At 42.0% G+C, this 17062-nt stretch overlaps 1 protein-coding gene across 2 annotated transcripts in view; it reads right to left on the bottom strand.

Moving 5' to 3' along the window:
- CCNI (cyclin I) overlaps positions 1–17062 on the bottom strand; it is a 96389-nt gene that overhangs the window by 20362 nt on the left and 58965 nt on the right. For both annotated transcript variants that reach the window (XM_063919630.1, XM_063919624.1), the window contains 2 exons: positions 7962–8096; positions 5042–5116 (listed from right to left, as the gene is read on the bottom strand). In XM_063919630.1, the coding sequence (XP_063775700.1) occupies positions 5042–5116; positions 7962–8096 (210 nt within the window). The remainder of the gene's footprint in view (positions 1–5041; positions 5117–7961; positions 8097–17062) is intronic.

Here is a 17062-nt window from a genome sequence, read left to right as displayed (position 1 = left end):
CATATCGGCTGTGTTTATTCTGGGGGTCCTCAACTGGGAAGCAGACTTCCTCAGTAGTCAGGACGTACACGCCGGAGAGTGGAGCCTTCATCCATAATTTTTTCAACTCCTAGTGGACAAGTGGGGCCTACCAAATGTAGACCTGATGGCGTCTCGACACAATCACAAGGTTCCAGTCTTCGGAGCAAGGACAAGGGATCTTCAAGCAGTGTTCGTGGACGCACTGGCAATTCCATAGAACTTTCGGCTGCCGTACGTGTTTCCTCCGGTGTCACTCCTGCCCAGGGTAATAAGGAAGTTCAAGCAAGGAGGAGGAATACTACTTCTTATCGCTCCAGCGTGGACCAGACGGCATTGGTTCTCCGACCTGCAGGGTCTCTCAATAGAGCGTCCTCTTCTACTTCCGCAACGCCCAGACCTCCTCGTTCAGGGTCTTTGTGTCTACAAGGATCTGGCACGACTGGCTTTGACGGCATGGCACTTGAAGCTTCACTCCTGAGGGCCAAAGGATTTTCTGAGGCGGTCATTCAAACTATGTTGAAAGCCCGTAAACCAGCTTCGGCTCGGATTTATTTAGGGTCTGGAATTCTTACTTCACCTGGTGGGCAGCTAAGAATTATGATGTGTACAAGTTCAGTACTGCCAAACTTGTGGCTTTTCTGCAACAGGGCCTGGACTTAGGCCTTCGTCTGGCCTCCCTCAAGGTTCATATTTCAGCCTTGTCGGTGTGGTTTCAGAGAAAAATTGCGTCTCTGCCTGATGTTCATACTTTCACTCAGGGTGTTTTATGGATTCAGCCTCCCTATGTCCCTCCTGTGGCTCCTTGGGATTTGTCCGTTGTTCTGAATGCACTACATTAGTCTCCATTTGAACCTCTTGAGTCTGTGGACATTAAATGGCTTATGCTTAAGGTCTTATTTTTGCTGGTTATTGCCTCTGCTCGACAGGTTTCAGACTTGGGTGCCTTATCCTGTCAGTCACCCTTTCTGATTTTTCACAGTGACCGTGTGGTTCTTAGAACTCGCCCTGGTAATCTACCTAAGGTGGTGTCGTCTTTCCACCTTCACCAAGAGATTGTGGTTCCGGCCTTTCTCTCTCCTGGTTTGTCCTCCAAAGAGCGGTCTTTGGATGTGGTACGGCTTCTCCGTATCTATGTGAAGAGAACCGCCTCTCTTAGGAGATCTGATTCTCTTTGTCCTTTTTGGTTTTCACAAGCATGGCTGGCCTGCGAATAAGCAAACTTTGGCCATATGGATTAGTATGGTGATTGCACAAGCTTATGCGCAGGCTGGACTTCCAGCTCCTGCTGCTAACAAGGCCATTCTACTCGGTCTGTTGGACCTTCTTGGGCGGCCTGCCGTGGCGCGTCCCTAGAACAATTGTGCAAGGTGGTTACGTGGTCCTCAGTTCATTAGGTTCTATGCCTTTGATACTTCCACCTCCCAGGATGCTTCCTTTGGACGCCGGGTTTTTGTACCCGCTACAGTCCATCCCCTCCCATGAGGAACTGCTTTAGGACATCCCCGATGTTATTCCCTGTGGAATACCAGTGTACCCCACTGCAGAAAAGGAGATTTATGGTAAAATTTACCATTGTTCAATCTCTTTCTGTGAGGTACACTGGATTCCACAGGGCGCCCACCCTGACGCACTTAGCTTCTTTGGCTTTGTATGGCATTAGCCGCTGGTACCTTCTCCTGTCGTGAGAATGGGGTTCTATGTTGCTAACTACTATCATCTCTCTTACCTGCTACTGCATTGGACTGGTTAACAAAACTGAGCTCCAGTGCCTGGAGGTGGAGTTATAGAGGAGGCGGTGCAGTGCATCCTGGGAACAGTCAAAGCTTTAGCCTGTTGGTGCATCGGATCAAGATACAACTCTACACCCCGATGTTATTCCCTGTGGTATCCAGTGTACCTCGCAGAAAGAGATTTAACAATGGTAAGTCTTACCATAAATCTCCTTATTGATACCCTTTTGTATTTGCACAAATCTCATTAAATCAGCACAAAGCCATACTCACAGTCCAAGCTACAAGCTAATTCATTGTTGGCTGATTAGTGAGTTATGTATAAGACTGGACTCTAAAAATGTAATTATGTATTTAACAGCCCTATGAAGATGCATGCTGAAAGTTTTCTGTAACTTCCCGTTCCTTGCTATGGGAGTGTGCACCATTGTGCCTGCATATACAGAGGGATGAGACTACGCTATTATGTAAGCTTTGGAGGATAAGGCAGAAGACAAAGGACATAGGGGTATATGCAATTGCGGTCGAATTCCCGAAATTGTCGAATTTCGGGTCATTTTCGACCAAAAAAAAAAATTCGCCTATGCAATTCAGTGCTTTCCGACCAAAAAACGGACTTTCAAAATTCGACTTTTTGAAATTCGAATTTTTGCAAATTCGACTTTTCTGCAATGATATAAGTGCTGCAATTCGACCAAAGCATATTCAATTCAAGTTTGGAAATTCGACAGCAGTGCTTTTAGACAGCAAATTCGTCATTTTCAATCCGCCACACTTTGGAGGGTGAAAACAAATAAAAAAAATTTAAACATGTTTTTTTTTGTGTTTTTTTTTTTGGGAATAGCAGATCTATTTATATTAGAAGGGATTAGGTACTTTTTTTTTTTTTTTTTTGGAGGCACAAATATTATTTATATATTTTTTTAAAATATTCTTTTTTTTAATTTTTTTTTTTATTGCTGGAACGGTAAAATCCTAAAAAAAAATGGCGTGGGGTCCCCCCTCCAAAGCATAACCAGCCTCGGGCTCTTCGAGCTGGTCCTGGTTCTAAAAATGCGGGGGAAAAATTGACAGGGGATCCTCCGTATTTTTAAAACCAGCACCGGGCTCTGCGCCTGGTGCTGGTGCCAAAAATACGGGGGACAAAAAGCGTAGGGGTCCCCCGTATTTTTAACACCAGCATCGGGTTCCACTAGCTGGACAGATAATGCCACAGCCGGGGGTCACTTTTATGCCGTGCCCTGCGGCCGTGGCATTAAATATCCAACTAGTCACCCCTGGCCGGGGTACCCTGGGGGAGTGGGGACCCCTTCAATCAAGGGGTCCCCCCCCCCCAGCCACCCAAGGGCCAGGGGTGAAGCCCGAGGCTGTCCCCCCCCATCCAATGGGCTGCGGATGGGGGGGCTGATAGCCTTTTGTGATCATGAAAAGAATATTGTTTTTTCCAGCAGTACTACAAGTCCCAGCAAGCCTCCCCCGCAAGCTGGTACTTGGAGAACCACAAGTACCAGCATGCGGGAGAAAAACGGGCCCGCTGGTACCTGTAGTACTACTGGAAAAAAAATACCCAAATAAAAACAGGACACACACACCGTCGACACACACATACTTACCTATGTTCACACGCCGACATCGGTCCTCTTCTCCATGTAGAATCCACGGATACCTGAAAATAAAAGATCAATATACTCACCTCAACCAGGGTCCAGAGATAAATCCACGTACTTGTAGAAAATAACAAACCGGACACCCGACCAAACGGACTGAAAGGGGTCCCATGCTGACACATGGGACCCCTATCCCCGAATGCAGAGAGACCTCTCAGTGACAGCTGTCACTGAAAGGTCTCTAAAGCCAATCAGGAAGCGCAACTTCGTTGCGCTTACCTGATTGGCTGTGCGCTGTCTGAACTCAGACAGCGCATCGCACAGCCCCGTCCATTATATTCAATGGTGGGAACTTAGCGGCTAGCGGTGAGGTCACCCGCCGGTCAGCGGCTGACCGCGGGTTAACCCCACCGCTACCCGCAAAGTTCCCACCATTGAAAGTAATGGAGCGGCTTTGCGATGCGCTGTCTGACAGCACAGACAGCGCACAGCCAATCAGGTGAGCGCCACGGAAGTAGCGCTTCCTGATTGGCTGAAGGGACTTCAGTGACAGGAGTCACGTGATGTCCCGGCATTCGGGAGAAAGGGGTCTGATGTGTCAGCATGGGACCCCTTTCAGTCCGGTATGGAGCGGGTATTTGCGGTTTGTTTTTTTTACAAGTACGTGGATTTATCTCTCTGGACGTGGATTTATCTCTGGACGCTGGAAGGTGAGTATAATTTTTTCACAGGTACCTCGGATCGTCGGAGACCGTGGCAGTCGGCGTGTCAACATAGGTAAGTATGTGTGTGTCGGTAGTGTGTAATAAAGTTTTACTTTCACGGTGTGTGTGTACTGTTTTTATTTGGGTATTTTTTTTCCAGTAGTACTACAGGTACCAGCGGGCCCGTTTTTCTCCCGCATGCTGGTACTTGTGGTTCTCCAAGTACCAGCTTGCGGGGGAGGCTTGCTGGGACTTGTAGTACTACTGGAAAAAACAATATCTTTTTATTATCACAAAAGGCTATCAGCCCCCCCATCCGCAGCCCATTGGATGGGGGGGGACAGCCTCGGGCTTCACCCCTGGCCCTTGGGTGGCTGGGGGGGGGGGGGGACACCCCTTGATTGAAGGGGTCCCCACTCCCCCAGGGTACCCCGGCCAGGGGTGACTAGTTGGGTAGTTAATGCCACGGCCGCAGGGCACGGCATAAAAGTGACCCCCGGCTGTGGCATTATCTGTCCAGCTAGTGGAGCCCGATGCTGGTGTTAAAAATACGGGGGACCCCTACTCTTTTTGTCCCCCGTATTTTTGGCACCAGCACCAGGCGCAGAGCCCGGTGCTGGTTTTAAAAATACGGGGGATCCCTGCCCAATTTTTCCCCTGCATTTTTAGAACCAGGACCAGCTCGAAGAGCCCGAGGCTGGTTATGCTTTGGAGGGGGGACCCCACGCCATTTTTTTTTCCGGGTTTTTCCCGTTTTTACCCGTTTTTTTAAATCGCGGCAAAATCCGCCAAATCGGACGATTTTCGCCCGCGATTCTGGCGAATCCGTTTTTCATTGAATATGGTGAATTCCGGCAGCCACCTGCCGGAATTCACCTGGCGAATTTAGTCGAATTAAAAAATGGCGAAAAATTGCCGCGATTCGCCGTGAATTGCATATACCCCATAAAGTCAAAAAATCACAGGTAATTTAACTTACCTCATCCTCTTCAATGGTCTTGCTAGCAAGGAAGAAACAGCTGATTGCAATGCACCGCAAGTATTTTGGATGGGCCTGCCAAGAAAAAACAGGATAAGGACACATTGTCCTTCACAAGCTCATTCATTATGCTCTATTTAACAAGTTAAAACATGATTAATTGACCCTATAGGTTTTTGAAGTCACATTGTATCCAAAGAAATGTTTTCCAGAATTCTAATCAAGCACAATTATACACTATGTAGACAAAAGTGATTGGACACTGACAGCAAATAGATCAACAAGATTTATTTGACATCAGTACTTTGTAGGTCCACCATGTGCAGTAATAATGGGGTTAACATCTGGACTCTGAGCTGGCCAGCCCAACTGGGTTACCTAATGTCCAGTTTACCAGTCCAGCGTCGCCCTGGTAACATGAGATCGCACAGCCTACTTTTGAAACTCTGGCCCTCATTCCGAGTTGTTCGCTCGCTAGCTGCTTTTAGCAGCATTGCACATGCTAAGCCGCCGCCCTCTGGGAGTGTATCTTAGCATAGCAGAATTGCGAACGAAAGATTAGCAGAATTGCGAATAGAAAATTCTTAGCAGTTTCTGAGTAGCTCGAGACTTACTCCTACACTGCGATCAGCTCAGCCCGTTTCGTTCCTGGTTTGACGTCACAAACACACCCAGCATTCGGCTAGACACTCCGCGTTTTTCCGCACACTCCCAGAAAACGGTCAGTTTCCGCCCAGAAGCACCTACTTCCTGTCAATCACACTCCGATCACCAGAACGATGAAAAAGCTTTGTTACGCCGTGAGTAAAATACCTAACTTTTGTGTAAAATAACTAAGCGCATGCGCTCTGGAACCTTGCGCATGCTCAGTAAGCGACTAATCGCAGTACAGCGAAAAACGGCAACGAGCGAACAACTCGGAATGACCCCCTATGTTAGCTCCTTCCAGCAAGCCATTTCATTAGTAAATTAGCTAATCAGTGCCCCTATCCATTTTATACCTTCATTTCACATGTGTGTGTGGGTCGGGTGGTGGTGGGGGAAGGATGTCCAATCCCTTTTGTCTACACAGTGTCATTTGGTTACTACGTAAGTTATGTGACCATCTAATTTAGAAAATAATCAAGTACAGGCAACATTTGATAGTATTACCTTTGTTTTGTAACAATTTCATTATTTGGCATAGAAAGAACACTGTATATTATCCTACATTTGTTTTTGGGGGGTTTATTTTGGTTTATTTTTTATATGGATTTCCCATTGGAAGTGTTGACTACCTAGAACGCTAGACATTTTTTTCCAAAAATCAGGGTATTTGTTGCCATGTAGGTTCAGGCCAAAGTCTACTCTTCCTGCATTGGCTACCAGATAAAAGTTTTGACTGAATAAATGAGATCTTGTACAGGTAAGCTAAAAAAACAGGGAAAATTAATACAGCATAGTGTTTACAATAGGTGTTTAGGATGACACTTAAATTGCAAAATGCAGGTTTTGTTACTAAACTAAATTTGTGACTGTAACAATATACATGTAAAATGTCCAAGAAGCAGATTATAGAGCTGAAGGAGACTATTATACAGCAATTTTGTACTGCGAAAGTACAGTGTTTGCTGCCGTGTGACATTATCCTAAGGCTGGATACACGCTATAAGATCATCTGTCCAATCTTTCTAGTTGTAACAAAAATCTGGTAATGTATGGGAGCAAATGACAATTGACCATTTGCTACCCAACACTGGAAAACAGACAAAAATGGACGTTTAGACAAATTGGTTAAATCCATTGATTTTTTTAACCAATGTATCCATTTTCCGGCTTTGGGAGCAAATAGTTGATTGTCATTTGCTCCCATACATTACCAGATTTTGTTTCCAACCAGAAAGATTGGACAGATAATCTTATAGGGTCTATTCAATTATTTTCGGATCCTCTCCGACGGAGAAGATCAGACACTTCAGTATTCAATTTGCAGGCATTTCCGACAGGTTTTTGCCAGTTTTTGAAAATGTTTATCAGACTTTTTTTTAAAGTCTGATCAGCATTTTTGATAACGGGCCAAAAAAACCTGTCGGAAACGCCCGCAAATTCAACAAAATACGTGGATCCGCGGCTAATCCGCCGATCCACGTGTTTTCCAACAATTCGGAAAAACGGCACTGGACTTGAATAGGTCAAATCGGGATTCGACCTAAAAAAGTCGGAAAGTGCAGTTTTTCCGACAATAATTGAATAGACCCCATAGCGTGTATCCAGCTTTAAATACATGACCAACATTTTACCAAATGTAAAAGTCATATGAACCTGATGTATAATTTATGACATATTCAAAATCAAAAACATGTATGATGCATATTATAAATATAGGTATGCAAGTTTTAATATAATTACACAGATAGAAAAACAAAAAAGGAACATAAAAATAAAAAGTTATTCGAGTACCATGCTACTTTTAATCCTTCAATTGTATATACAGTATTAAACAGCGCTGCATGTATGCTTGATATTGGTCTAAGTGTAAATCCTGCTGTACATGCTTTTTGAAGAACCAGCTACGGTTAAGCATTATTGGTAAGTTGCTGTATGTTTTGAGATATGTGGACTGTAATGGCACCCACTACAGTGGCTCTGAAGGACATAAACCTTGGCACAAAGTAGCTGCAATTTTTTTTCACTTGTCACAATGTTACTTACATACAGGGGTGTATCTAGGGCTCCGAGCGCCCCTGGCAAAGTAAAGGACTGGTGCCCTGGCGAAAAAATGCCTTAAAAATGGTCGAAAGCGAGCTGCAATTGAATACGCAGGGGGGTGAATTTCAAAGCTTTGAAATTGTTGGCGGTAATTGAATACCCCCCTTAAGCTTTTCCACAATGTGTAAATCTGTAAGAATAGGATTAATAGGACTGTAATAGGAGGGGTCACCTTTACAGAGGCTAAAAAACGATCCAAAATACTGATGGCCAGAGCAAGGGTTTCTGGATAAACATGGAACTGGTGCTTCACTTCGGCCAACCACTGGATCACTTCATCCCGCTGGTGTGGAGAAACAGCTGTATCCTGTGGAAAGAAAAACAAAACCATTAATCTGCACGTAGATCTACAACATAGTTTGATACTTTATCATACTACACAAAAAAAAATAGAAGCTATACTCAAGATCATGAACTAATACTTGCATTGTATTTTGACTATTTGAAATAGAGTTTTGGTAACAAAAAAATTCATGTTCTTTATTTAAAATACATTAAAAGATAATTAAAAATTGAATGATTGTGTCCCAGTAACCTATGGTTGGGGATATCAGACTCTAGCACAGTGTAACCTGACATACACCATCATAGACTAAACAATACAGTACAGCTCTTTGCGGTATAAAAGATTTGTATCTTAGAAACAACACTGGCATACATGGCTTTGTGTGGATCAGAGGCATGGCCACCTTTTTTTTCACCCGAACACTGGGGTGTATTTATCAATATCCTTTTAGCCAAACTTTGGTTAAAACTGCTAAGAGTCAAGAGTTTCTCCTCAGAGGTAAAAACGGTTATTTGTTGTGATAACATTCTTAAATATGTAATTTTCCACTGAACACACCACAGTTGCTTCCACTAATCCATCCCTTCTAAATTATGACGTATTGCTCAATACTGTATGGTAAATAAATGGACATTAGATGCCAATGCACCAGATATAAAGGTAGTGAGTACTGTTGATTTATGGATTCACCCAATCCAACAGCAGAACTGCCTTTACGCAATTCCCTAAATTAATTTAAAAATACAGCCCTTTTAATATAGCTATATAATATAGCACAATAAACACTGATGTGTTTCACTCTTTTTCACACTTGAGGTGATTGATGTACACTGTGTTACACTGGAGCCAGTGTCGTGATCATCCAGACTGCGTGCATTCTGAAGTTACACATGCCATATTAGTCATTCTCACTGGATTGCATGTATTTTTCCTGCAATACATACACAGCATGGAAAGCGAGCAGTCTCAAGAACTGTAAAGTAGTTGCATTTGCATTTTTGGAGCACAATAGCAGTCATACCCCTGGATTAAGCAGGCATAACAGCCTTTCACAGGCTTAAGAAAATAATGATTAGCATTGCAAACTTACCTCATGGAAGCACGTTACATATTACTACCGTTCCCACAGTGTGAGAAAACGGTCACATTGAAGCTCAATACGCTGGCATATAAAAAGCCAGTGTTCTTATGCTTGTATCCTTTATTGTATTGGTTTACAGCATTACACTGTAGCCACTACTTGGCAAGCCCCACCAACACCTGAGCACAGTATATTGAGTGTGTGCTTTGTGCAGCCCATTCCTAATTCTTTGTCCACAGGTTGACATCTCTGGATGATGCATAGAAGTTAGGGGGAAATTTACTAAGCAGTGATAAGAGCGGAGAAGAGAGCCAGTGGAGAAGTGCCCATGCTAACCAATCAGCACTGAAGTAACATCTATAATTTGCATACTATAAAATTATACAGAGCTGCTGATTGGTTGATGGGGCAACTTATCCGCTATTATCACTGCTTAGTAAATGTCCCCCTTAGTTCCATAAGAAAAGGGTTGGCAAATAAAGACTTTCCAAAAGTGCTGTGCCACTGAGATGAGAGGGCATGCTACTGAGCTCAGTGTAGCTTAACAATTTTATCCTGTTTATTAAGAAGATAATCTTGCAAATGCAAATCATAAACTGGCAATAAAATGAATACATCTGCAACTTGCGCTATCCAGACTTGTTCCATGAGGAAGGCAAATGTTCATTAAAAATAAAGAAAGAAATAATATGGGTTTGTATCCATGTATTCTAGTCTTATGGGTTTATTAATATTTCTCTGCTGTTTGTACAATTTCCTTGTGAGGGTACGGTGTTTACTTTTGGTAATGTACCTTGTTTATTTACAACTAAAAAATAACAAATCTATTGTCTTCAAACGGCCTACACAAAATAAAAAAAATTAAAAAAAAATTAAAAAAATCAAGGGATAAGCTCTACATTCCAGCTGGAATACCTTATTGCTAATGGCAGTGTAAGGCCAATCTGGAGAACTGTCCAAGAGAAACCTTCCTACGGCATTTAGAAACTATAAAGCTGCTCTCAACAAGTCCAGATCAGGGTGGACACATGCTGCCGATGTGGCAGGATATGCAGGACTCACGAGAGAAAGTAGTAGTAGTAGAACATCCTGCCAGTGTGAGATGGATGACATGGAAAAATGTATCCTGCCATCAGAGAAAGCAGAGGGACCTTGACCAGAGAATTTCCTGGAAGTTTAGAAGTGCTCGCAACGGAGAACCTTTCTTACTTAGTCATATCTCGGTAAGCGCATCATTTCCAGTATCTTCAGGCTTGCTTTCCAATTTATCGAGACTGCAACCTGGGCCATGATGGATAAGCTGACCTCTAAAGACCAGCGCCTATCTAAAATCCCACATTACAGCCACCAGCCAAAAGCAGAAGCCCCTGTCTAAGTATTCATACCACTGCACTAAGCTGTTCACTTTCTTACTTTGTAATGAAAGATGGGATTCCCCAACTCCTAACAATCTCTGGTTAGAAACCATTATGTTTCCTTATACACAAAAGACCCTTTTTAGACTGGAGGATACATAGCTACTTTGCAATATATCTACTACCTTTTCACTTAAACTGTGACAATCCAGTTCACCCAGATACAGGAGGAGTACCTTGAATCCACCCTGAATAATGCCGCCCTAATTTATATTATTAAGATGCTCTTTTGGTTCATATAAAAACAGGTAGTTGTTTCCAGACCTAGAGAATTCTGCTCTTGTGCTGGAGGCTGCATCTGTGAGCTTGTTTTGAGGTCCTAGATATTTAGAAAAAACACTGGTGTGAACTACAATGAGTAAACCAGTCATACAACTGTGCTGATGGACTATTAGCAGTTTTCTTAATTTACAGCCTAATGTTTTTACATCATTCTCCGATATGCCAAATGCCATCCTGAATTGTGCGCCTGATTAAGAGAGGGGAGATACTACGCAGCTGCTGTGACTTTGTACACAGCAGCTGTGCAATAAGATGCTAATACTGGAAGAGGCATCTTGTGTAAATAGATGCCTCCTGTCGGCTTCTCTGATCCACTGCCATGTCTGGGGACACAGCATCGAATCATATACATGAACATTGGCCATGTGATAAACACTCCGGTTACTCAGGATGGTCAGTGTTTTCATGTCGCCAGGCTCAGTGGAGCAGAGGGTCCGACACACCCAGTTTTCTGAAATGCTGGTCATTTCTGCACCTTCCCCACCCTAAATGACCGCAGCATGTCAATCATGCTGCAACCTAGGAGGCACCTAGACCGTAGTCGCAGAAACAAACCTGCACATGGGCAATACAGATTCTGTGTATGCGCAGATTGCCTAACATCGGAGATGGGTATAAACCATTGTGTTTGCGTACATCTCTGAATTAGACCTTGCGGATTAGCTCAGACTGTTTTGCGGGTGAGACAAATGGTGGCTTGTAAAAACTAAAACATTTCAGAATGATAAACAGGACATTTAAACTGCATACTATTCATAGCAAAACACGGAGTATTGCCATTTTAAATTTCCTCAAACACATCGACAAGCTCAGTAAATGTATCCCATGTCATGAAAAATGTATAGCAGCTCTTTCCCAACTTTTCATTCTACATTTGGTTTTATCAATGAAATTGGCCACACGTGTTCCCCAACACACTGCAATAAATTTAGCATGGTCATCCCTGCTCTATTCATAGAAATATTAATGTACAGAGCAGAATGGCAATCCATAGAATCGCTAATAAAAAAAAAAACACGTAGCCAATTCTGACGATTTCCTTGATATTTAGAAATGGGCATGACCTACCCAGTAATATGTATTCCCAATATTTACAATTATAACATGCCTTGCAGCCACAATTCAATGCTGGTAGTTACTTTAGCCGCATTGCTGCTCGAGGAAGGGTTATACCCACGTAGCAAAGAATTTTCAATAATGTTAGTGTTGGCTTTGAAACTCCCAATTTTTCCTACAAAAAAAAGGTTTCACTCCTCCAATGATGACGTCTTTCACATGATTTGGTTCTGCCACCAGTTTTAAGCATACTTTAGCCGAATTCTTGAATTGAAGATTGAGATTTAGGTTACACCTGATCATTATGCCTCAAACTTGTCTCTTAGGCATAATTAATTATAATAAAGACTACTTCCTTCAAAACGCTTTGTAGCTACCGTCTTCCATGCTACCAAAGCTTGGCTTGTTCTTCACACTTCACTGAACCGCAGGGCACTAATGCGGACAACACAGATTGTAATTAAGTGTAAAATTAAAACAAAATAAAGTTTATTAATGCTTTATTTAGTCCCTCTTGCCAGGTGGCAAAGTTTACTGTTAGAAAGGTTCATAGGGTTTGTTTGGCTTGTGATCATGTTTACTAACTGCTTTATTGAAATAAACAACCAACCATCTAAAATGCAATAAACAAGTGTAATAGGCTAACATTAAAGTAAGCATTTTGATAACAAATCGCAAACAAATATTTTCCTCTACACTATTACAGCTGCTTCCTGCTGAGAGCAAAGTACACCAAGACTTGCTTGTGCATACTCTGACAAACACTTCCTTACACATTGGCTTCAGTTATTACCACAACCTTTAGGACAGGTCAATGGATAATACATAACTGAAACAAATTGTACATTACAAAAATAGAAGAAAAAAAATTGTGCTTTATAGAGAATACATAACTACAAAAAAGAAATAAATGATAGAATTAGCTTGTTATGATGAATATTAGAAAATAAGAAAACAAAGGGCTGGTCTTTGTAGAAGTTTGAAAAAACCCTTTTGTCTAAATCATAGGTTCTCAAAGTCGGTCCTCAGGACCCCAAAAAGTTCACATGTCCCAGGTCTCCTCACAGAATCACAAGTAAAATAATTAGCTCCACCTGTGAACCTTTTTAAAATGTGTGAGTAATGATTACACATGTGAACATGCAAGATGACCTGGCAAACGTGAACTGTGTGGGGTTCTGAGAACAGAGAGAGTTTGAGAACCACTGGTCTAGATAACACAAGAGGCCATTATGGTACTACTATGGAGTATTTAGAAAGGTATACTTGTGCTAGACCAGTGTATAGTGACAGGGTACTCTGTGTATACTGTACTAAGGGATGGGTACAAAATGTTAACACTCAAGTCGACATAGTTATAATGCCGATGTTGACCATGTCAACATTCATCATACTACAGTGATCAAATGTCGACATGTTAGAATATCAACATTTTGTCCTGGTGGGCCAGCTGTGACTTACTTTTTCCTGGTGGCTGCAGTGGTTCCAGCCAGGGGCGCTTTAAGAGAGGAGGAGGCCCGGGTGCAGCCTCCTCCATTCGGGCCCCCTCCTCTCTGCCGGCAGCGCTGAGAGTCTGAGCACTAGAGCGCTCAGACTCTACTGCGCATGCACAGATCTCCAGGAAAATGGCGCAGCGGCCATTTTTCCTGAGATTTCTCTACTGCGCATGTGCAGAACTCTGTGAAAATGGCCATTTTCACGGAGTTTTAACACTGCCGTCGACGTCGCTGCGGGACTCCGGAGGGGTGAGTATTGAGAAAATGGATGCAGCGTGTGCGGTGGGGGCCCCCTCTGGACTCAGGGGCCCGTGTGCACCGTACACACTGCACCCATTACAGAAATGCCAGTAGTCCCAGCAGAGTCTTCCGGGTCCTGGCAGTCATGTGATCGGCACTTCTGGATCAGACCTGCGGTCCTCAAGCTTTCCAGTAAGTATATTTCCCCTATCCCCAACACTAATCTCTAACCCTCCCTCTAGTGACTAAAATGCGGCTACAAAATGTAGGCACTAAACAGAAGCTTTTGGATCCAGTAAAAGTTTCTCTATTCCAGTCTATACATCAGATATCTCCCCTAGTCCTGCTGACAGTAGATTACAGATGGAGCCATCTTTATCTTGCCTTTTAATAGGATTAATTGAGCCAGGGCAGTCAGATTTAATCCCCCACTGTAATGACTTAATCCCCTGATGTATTGTTCTCTGTATTGTATTGCATCTGAGAACAATAGATGAAGAGTTTATGCTAATAAACCATGCTGTGCCTAGGCGCAGCAGAGAAACCAAGATAAGCGTGGCTCCATGTGTATGCCCAGCTGCTGCTGGTTTCTGAGCCCAAAAAAGGGCTTTCTATAAAACCCAGCACTTATCTGTGCACCTGGCTGTTTTGTTGTAGTGTGCTCCTGCTTCTACTTATATCCTGGTAATTAATGTATTTAGTCCTAGTTTTCTCATTCTTTTGGTCATAATCATTCTACCTAGTTATATTACAGTCCAGGTAGTCCCTTTTTTCCTATTCCGAATTCTCGTTTGTTTTTCTTATGGGATACTGTCCAAGAATAACGTCACATACATATGCACCCACACATTAGCAGATACGGTCATTTGGCTGGAACACCTTATAACTTATTAAACATGTGATTGGCCAAATTTTGTCAGATCTGATCATTCGGTGACAAAAACGAACCACAAATTACTGAGGTATAGTATGCTAAGAAATGCATACATACAGACAAGTTATAGCCCTTTCCCAGCACATTCAGCTGCCAGCTATTTTGGGCCCATACACAGAGTAATAAGTAACTGGCCAAGTTATAATACAGGTTGAGTATCCCATATCCAAATATTCCGAAATACAGAATATTCCGAAATACGGACTTTTTTGAGTGAGAGTGAGATAGTGAAATCTTTGTTTTCTGATGGCTCAATGTACACAAACTTTGTTTAAAACACAAAGTTATTAAAAAATATTGTATTAAATGACCTTCAGGCTGTGTGTATAAGGTGTATATGAAACATAAATGAATTGTGTGAATGTACACACTTTGTTTAATGCATAAAGTTATTAAAAATATTGGCTTAAATGACATTCAGGCTGTGTGTATAAGGTGTATATGTAATATAAATGCATTCTGTGCTTAGACTTGGGTCTCATCGCCATGATATCTCATTATGGTATGCAATTATTCCAAAATACGGAAAAATCCGATATCCAAAATACCTCTGGTCCCAAGCGTTTTGGATAAGGGATACTCAACCTGTATAATATTCACAGCCAATAAAACCACTTTTTTTTTTTTTTTAAACAGTAGAAAATGTTGGCATACATATGCAAGGTGATGAAATAAGTAGTACAGTATGCTGTAAAGGCTGAGCAGCTCAGACTTGTATCATGGATAATGAATTGTTGTATTCTTAGCGCACTGACCCTTCAACCTTTGTGTCTACTTCAAACATAGTCCACTGTTGGTTTCATGTTTGAACTTTCAAAACCCCACATGATTCAGTAATCTACGTGGGAAAAAAGTAAGCTTTTGGCTCCCATTCCGCAGTGAGCGATCCAAGAACTGTACATATGATTGCAATATCCGTACCAGGAGTACTGCCTAATAAAAGAAGGTGCATTTGCTGTACAGTGCACTGGGCATCTGTACAAATCAGTTCTGTAACCCTGCAGGTTATGATTTTTGGGTAAGTTTTACTGTATGCTGATTTCAAATTATATAAAAAGTGTACTAACAATAACTACACAGCTTTAAGTGACTAAAATGATCTAATTTACGGAGAATACATAAATTGCCATCCTTCACTGTCTATAAAGGATTTCACAAAAATGAACACCCAACAGAACAAAACGGAAGGTCGTACACAGACCTTGATCATAATACAGCAACATACTGTATATTGTTACTAAAGGTTTAAGATTGTCGGTTTACAATTTCACTGTCATGATTGATAAATAACTGTAGCCCTAATATGTACACAACTAAAAGGAAGATCTGGGGGGAAATGTAATACGGTCCGAGTTTGCCAAGGTCCGGGATTTCAGCCGAGATTACATGTATTTTTAAAGCGGCAATCATTTACAAGGCAAAACCAGGTTGGTTTTACCTTGTAAATGATTGCCACTTTAAAAATACATGCAATCTTGTCAGAAATCCCAGACCTCGGCAAACTCTGACCCTATAACATTTCCCCCTAATCTTAGAATGTGTTCTAAACCTTTCCACAGGTAACGGGGTGGCCCCATGAAAATTGCGTGTTTCCTTTAACTGCATTATTATCCTGCAAAACTGATCGTGTCCCTAACGTGGGTTCTTAAGCTCCCAAAAAAGGTTAAAATAAGAATTTACTCACCGGTAATTCTATTTCTCATAGTCCGTAGTGGATGCTGGGGACTCCGTAAGGACCATGGGGATTAGCGGCTCCGCAGGAGACTGGGCACAACTACAAAGAAAAGGAAAATAAACTCTGCGCTATATAACCACTATATCAAATTAAACTATGGTGTGCAGTCTGTCATACAGAATAATTGACTCAGTAGAACTTTGTACGTATAATAATAAATTCTTTATCTAATATTAAAAGGCAATATACATTTTGTACAGAATAAGCAGCATGTGTTAAACAACAATTAATCTATAAGCACAATTAATATAACATATAATGAAATAAAATATTACTAAAAAGTAATGAATGAAAGTACACTGGCGTCCCAGTGACTAGTATAATGTCTCGTAAAGGAATATATATTTATAGCTTTGACTGATGTTAAACTTTTGTATACATTGAGGTATATTTACCCATGTGCAAATTTCTGAGTGTGGATAAACCGGATCCGTTATTATAAATGTGCACATCAATGGGTATACAGTTTAATGTAACTGGTTAAAGCTGATTTTGAACAGGCCGTATATTTTTCTCTCGGCTTTATTCCGGATAGATAAAGTTCTTAATAAACTGTATAAAGATCTCCAATAAACCCACCTCCTCAAACCGGGTGTTTAGACCTCACTGCGGAGGTCAGTAGCAGTCACTCGGTACGGGAGAGCGGAAAGCTGCACGTCTGTAGTGATGGTAATCTCCTCAAGCCGGGTGTTAGACCTTAGTGCAGCGGCCAATATCACTCACTCGGTGCAGGTAAGAAGAGAACCTG

Source organism: Pseudophryne corroboree, chromosome 1 (genome assembly GCF_028390025.1).
Source record: "Pseudophryne corroboree isolate aPseCor3 chromosome 1, aPseCor3.hap2, whole genome shotgun sequence".
NCBI classification, from domain to species: domain Eukaryota; kingdom Metazoa; phylum Chordata; class Amphibia; order Anura; family Myobatrachidae; genus Pseudophryne; species Pseudophryne corroboree.
This window is presented reverse-complemented; position numbering and strand designations above follow the sequence as displayed.